This window comes from Palaemon carinicauda, chromosome 20 (assembly GCF_036898095.1).
Source record: "Palaemon carinicauda isolate YSFRI2023 chromosome 20, ASM3689809v2, whole genome shotgun sequence".
Lineage (NCBI taxonomy): Eukaryota > Metazoa > Arthropoda > Malacostraca > Decapoda > Palaemonidae > Palaemon > Palaemon carinicauda.
Window position 1 is genome coordinate 118,769,753 of NC_090744.1, and position 7,001 is coordinate 118,776,753.

Below are 7,001 nucleotides of genomic sequence, written 5' to 3' on the forward strand. Positions count from 1 at the left end.
CTATTTCCATCATCAAGTTGGAGGCTTTACTTTGATGTGACATCTGTCAAGACGTCAAAGGCTTTGGGTTCGTAGTGACATCAATCAGGACGCCAGATGCATTAATATGATGACGTCAGAAGCTTTGGGTCAATAGTGACACTTGTCCTGACACCAGATGCTGCACCTTGATAGTTATCTGCAACATGACGTTGGAAGCTTTGGTTTGATATTTACTTGGATCATGACATCAGAGGTTTTAGATTAATAATTACCTTCATTACGACAAGAGGATTTGATTTGATAGTTACCTGCATTTGACGTCAGGGGATTTGGCTCGATAGTTATTTGTAACATGACGTCAGGGGCCTTTCATTTTTTATAGTTACCTGTATCCTGACGTCAAACGCTTCGTCTAGACGGTCGCATACACGATGATGTCAGCGACCTTGGCTTGATAGTTGCTTGCATAATGAATTAAAAGACTTTGGCTTGATAGTTATCTGCATCATGACTTCAAAGGCTTTATCTTGATTGTTACCTCTATCATGATATAAGAGGATTTGGCTTGAAAATAGATACCTCCATTTAGATGTTAAAGGCTTCGGTTTGATAGTTACTTACATTACTACATAAGAGTATTTGGATTGATAGTTACGGTCATTTAGACGTCAGTGGATCTGGATTGATAGTTACCTCCATTTACACGTCAGAGACTTTGGCTTGATAGTTACCTGCATTAAGACATCAGAGGCTTTGGCTTGATAGTAATCTCTATTTAGACGTCAGAGGCTTTGGCTTAATAGTTACCTCCATTAAGACATCAGAGGCTTAGGCTTGATAGTAATCTCTATTTAGACGTCAGAGGCTTCGGCTTGATAGTTACCTCCATTAAGACATCAGAAGCTTCGGCTTGATAATTACCTCCATTCAGACGTCAAAGGTTTCGGCTTGATAGCTACCTCCATTAAGACGTCAGAGGTTTCGGCTTGATAGCTACCTCCATTAAGACATCAGAGGCTTTAGCTTGATAGTTATCTCCATTAAGACAACAGAGGCTTTGGCTTGATAGTTACCTCCATTAAGACATCAGAGGCTTCGGTTTGATAGTTATTACCATTAAGACGTCAGAGGCTTCGGCTTGATAGTTACCTTCATTAAGACGTCAGAGGCTTTGGCATGATAGTTACCTCAATTTAGACATCAGAGGGTTTGGCTTGATAATTACCTCCATTACCATACCAGATGCTTCGGCTTGATCGTTATCACCTTGAAGACGTCAGAGGCTTTGGCTTGATAGTTACCTATATTAACGTGTCAGAGGTTTCGGCTTGATATTTAACGCCATTTACACGTCAGAGGCTTTGGCTTGGTAGTTATCTCCATTAAGACACCAGAGGCTTCAGCTTTATAGTTACCTCCATTAAAACATCAGAGGCTTCGGCTTGATGGTTATCATCATTAAGACATCGGAGGCTTTGGCTTGATAGTTACCTCCATTAAGAAACCAGATGTTTCGGCTTCATAGAAACCTCAGAGGCTTCAGCTTTATAGTTACCTCCATTAAGACATCGGAGGGCCCAGCCCGATAGTTACCTCCATTAAGACGTCAAAGGTTTTGGCTTGATAGTTACCTTCATTAAGACGGTCGAGGCTTCAGCTTGATAGTTACCTTCATTAAGACAGCAGAGGCTTCGGCTTGATAGTTACCTCCACTAAGACGTCAGAGGTTTCGACTTGATAGTTAGCTCCATTAAGACATCAGAGGCTTCGGCTTGATGGTCATCATCATTAAGACGTCAGAGGTTTCGGCTTGTTAGTTACCTCCATTTACACATCAGAGGCTGTGGCTTGATAGCTATCTCCATTAAGACATCAGAGACTTCGGCTTGATAGTTACCTCCATTAAGACGTCAGAGGTTTCGGCTTGATAGTTACCTCCATTAAGACATCAGAGGCTTCGGCTTGATAGTTACCTCCATTAAGACGTCAGAGGTTTCGGCTTGATAGTTACCTCCATTAAGACGTCAGAGGTTTCGGTTTGATAATTACCTCCATTTACACGTCAGAGGCTTCGGCTTGATAGTTACCTCCATTAAGACATCAGAGGATTTTGCCTGATATCTACCTTCATTAAGACATCAGAAGACCAGGCCCGATAGTTACCTCCATTAAGACGTCAAAGGCTTCAGCTTGATAACTACCTCCATTAAGACATCGGAGGCTTCGGCCCGATAGCTACCTCCATTAAGACATCGGAGGCCCCGGCCCGATAGTTACCTCCATTAAGACATCGGAGGCCCCGGCCCGATAGTTACCTCCATTAAGACATCGGAGGCCCCGGCCCGATAGTTACCTCCATTAAGACATCGGAGGCCCCGGCCCGATAGTTACCTCCATTAAGACATCGGACGCCCCGGCCCGATAGCTACCTCCATTAAGACATCGGAGGCCCCGGCCCGATAGTTACCTCCATTAAGATATCGGAGGGCCCGGCCCGATAGTTACCTCCATTATGAGATCGGAGGCCCCGGCGTGATAGTTACCTCCATTAAACGTCAAAGGCATCGGCCCGATAGTTACCTCCATTAAGACGTCAAAGGCATTAGCTTGATAGTTACTTCCAATAAGACATCGGAGGCTGTGGTTTGATAGTTATCTCCATTAAGACATCATAGACTTCGGCTTGATAGTTACCTCCATTAAGACGTCAAAGGCATCGGCTTGATAGTTACTTCGAATAAGACATCAGAGGATGTAGCTTCATGGTGTTATCCCTCAGGGTGACACAGGCTACTGCTTAATAGTTAAAACCGCCATGACGTCAAAAGGTTTTGGTTTGATATTGACATCAACCACGATGTCAGAGACTGTGGCTTGATAGTCAACCCTTCCATAATATCAGCGATTTTCTCTTGATATCTAGGTCTATCATGGCATTAGTTCCCTGCCTCCTGACGTCGAAGGCTTTGGCATAATAGCTATATCTCTGTTATGAAATCAGAGGCTGTGACGACAATACATATAAATGCCTCTATTTAGCAACACGAATTTATATCTACTTTCAAACTACATTGATTGTTGGGATGACGTCATAAAGAAGAATGATCATCGACGTTGACAATAAACTGGTCTTCTACTTTTCCAATATGAAGAAAATACTCAAAATGCTATAATTGCATAGGACTTCTTGATCTTCCTAGATTAACATAAGAATTATTATTTGTGAATAAGTCTTGTTATTCTTACAGTATATATATATATATATATATATATATATATATATATATATATATATATATATATATATAAATATATATATGTATATATATATAAAAATATATATATATATATATATATATATATAAATATATATAAATATATATATATATATATTAACATATATATATATATATATATATATATATATATATATATATATATATATATATATATATATATATATATATATATAAATCATTAATAAATATATTAAATCTCGTCAACTGTGTCAGTTTCAAACTTAAGAAACAGCCCTATTCTTCTCTTATAAAGTTCCTCTTGTTCAGTTGAAATATTATTATAAAATACTTATAAATAAACCATCCCTCTCAAGAAATCAAAATAAATGCATTGTTCTGAGCTTCAAAAAAATAATGACGGAATAAATCACTTTTAGTTTCAAATTATACCTGCTTTTCAAATGCTTTTTAAATCAATGTCCCTTAATTTGCCTTTTTCAAAGTTAAAGCATACCCATAGACCATAACTAAAAAATGTTTTTGTTATTTCTTACATTAAATCAATGTTCACAATCCTAAATATTTGGGTAAAATATTTTTAGGTTTAAAACATTTTTTGTTTTCCTTGCGTGGTGTTACTAGTATGCACCGGTACTAATAAATGTGTTAGAAATAACATGGAATAATGCTCTTACATATCTTTATCTTAATACTCTCTAAAGCACAAACTATTTTTCTACCTCTGTATAAAAGTTACTCTAGAGTATTGAATAACCTTTTTATTCTCAATATATATATATATATATATATATATATATATATATATATATATATATATATGTATATATGTGCATATATATACTGTATGTATGTATGTATATATATGCATATATATACTGTATGTAACCATATATACTGTATATATATATATATATATATATATATATATATATATATATATATATATATATATATAAATATATATATATATATATATATATATATATATATATATATAAATACATATATACTGTATACAGTATATAAATATATATATATATATATATATATATATATACATATATATATATATATATTTATATATATATGTATATATATGAATATATATATGTATATATATGAATATATATATGTATATGAGTATATATATGAATATATATATATATATATATATATATATATATATATATATATATATATATATATATATATATATATATACATTGAGGATGCGTTCATCTGTTATATAAAAAATGAATATCACTACTGACCCTCCACTTCTCGTGATCTCTTACATACAAGCTATTTTTCTACCTGTAAATGTAGTTGTAACTTCGTAATTTAAGATTTCATTAAAATTATATATATATATAATGCAATTTAACTGATAAACTTTGACCTTGGGAACAAGTCTGCTAATTGTGAACCGAAGGAATCCTTTAATAGTTTCTTCCGTTCGTCTTTTTAATAAACATTTAAATAAACAATTAATCATCAAAAAATAAATATTTGCCAATTTTCTTCGTGCTCACAGTACTTTCCTGCATGCATTGGGAAACATATTTTCTGTGTTAGGAATAAAATACATCATTCATTAAAAGTATCAAATCTATCAATTATATAATTTTAAGGAAATTATATTGAAACTGATACTCCACTCTGTTTGAAGCAAAATTCATAACTTGTAATAAATGTTTACCATATAAATGATTGTTTCATTTACAGTCTTTGGATTATTTTTGATTTATCAATTATTTTTTTTTTCCATTTTTGATAATTATTATGTCTAAGAGCCCCCGTCCGGATATAAGGTCCGGGCAATCTGTGTGTGTGTGTGTGTGTGTGTGTGTGTGTGTGTGTGTGTGTGTGTGTGTGTGTGTGTGTGTATTTGACTGATAATTAAATATAAGAGTTCCTCTAGAAATATAGAATCCTCACTCCCGTTCAACATCAATAAAGAAAATTCAAAACAACAAAAGTACTATTATTATTATTATTATTATTATTATTATCATTATTATTATTATTAATTGCTAAGCTACAACCCTAGTTGGAAAAGCAAAATGCTATAAGCCCAGGGGCTCCAACAGGGAAAATAGCCCAGTGAGGAAAGGAAACAAGGAAAAAAATAAATATTTTAATAACATTGAAAAAAATATCTCCTATGTAAACTATAAAAACTTTAAAAAAAAAAGAGAAAGAGAAATTAGATAGAATAGTGTGCCCAAGTGTACCCTCAAGCAAGAGAACTCTAACCCAAGATAGTGGAAGACCATGGTAGGCTTATATTAATTAACCTCCGAACAGGTATACCCTCTTTTAATGAGTAATAACTGATAGATATAGCTATCACTGCCACTCCTTTTTATCATTGAATAATTATCTATGAGTCTTCTATTCAGTTATCGAAACGGTTGCCACTATAATATATATAAATATATATATATATATATATATATATATATATATATATATATATATATATATATATATATATATATATACAGTATATATATATATATATATATATATATATATATATATATATACAGTATATATATATATGTATATATATACAGTATATATATATATATATATATATATATATATTATATATACACACACATATGCAAATATATACCTACACTTATTATACATATATAAATCTATGTACGCAAATACACATACACACACATAAATAAATAAATATATATATATATATATATATATATATATATATATATATATAAATATATGTATACATATATATACATATATATATATATATATACATATATATATAAATATATATATATATATATATATATATATATATATATATATATATATATATAAGCTATATATATATATATATATATATATATATAAGCTATATATATATATATATATATATATATATATATATATATATATATATATATATATATAATAACTGGAAGAAAAAGTGATAGCATTAAACAAAATAAATGATAGGCTTTGAAAGATTTCAATGATAACAACGGATTAGACATTAAATATAATTTGAAAACATGTCCCACAGGAAAAAGATAATTCAGACAAGAATTTTAGGCATCTATTAGAACCGTGAGAGACAAGGAAAAGCTAATCATAGGAGCAGACATGAATGGCAGATTGGGGAAGAGAATGGATGGACATGAGGAGGTACATGGAAGGGGAAGAGAAGATGTGGATATTAGGAAGTACCTGGAAGGGGAAAAGAATTTGTGGATATGAGGAGGTACCTGGAAGGGGAATGGAAGATGTGGATATGAGGAGGTACATAGTGGGGGAAGAGAAGATGTGGATATGAGGAGGTACATAGTGGGGAAGAGAAGATGTGGATATGAGGAGGTACCTGGAAGGGGAAGAGAAGATATGGATATGAGGAGGTACCTGGAAGGGGAAGAGAAGATGTGGATATGAAGAGGTACATAGTGGGGAAGAGAAGGGATGGATATGAGGAGGTACATAGTGGGGAAGAGAAGGGATGGATATGAGGAGGTACATATTGGGGAAGAGAAGGGATGGATATGAGGAGGTACATAGTGGGGAAGAGAAGGGATGGATATGAGGAGGTACATAGTGGGGAAAGAGAAGGGATGGATATGAGGAGGTACATAGTGGGGAAGAGAAGGGATGGGTATGAGGAGGTACATAGTGGGGAAGAGAAGGGATGGATATGAGGAGGTACATAGTGGGGAAGAGAAGGGATGGATATGAGGAGGTACATAGTGGGGA

At 33.1% G+C, this 7,001-nt stretch overlaps 1 protein-coding gene across 1 annotated transcript in view; it reads right to left on the bottom strand.

The window, feature by feature from the left end:
- Positions 1-6,365: 6,365 nt before the first annotated feature.
- The window catches only part of LOC137660102 (uncharacterized), a 674-nt gene continuing 38 nt past the window's right edge, over positions 6,366-7,001 (bottom strand). The window contains exons 1-2 of the mRNA XM_068394819.1: positions 6,806-7,001; positions 6,366-6,656 (exon numbers count right to left, since the gene is read on the bottom strand). The exon at positions 6,806-7,001 is cut by the window's right edge and continues 38 nt beyond it. Of these exons, the coding sequence (XP_068250920.1) occupies positions 6,366-6,656; positions 6,806-7,001 (487 nt within the window). The remainder of the gene's footprint in view (positions 6,657-6,805) is intronic.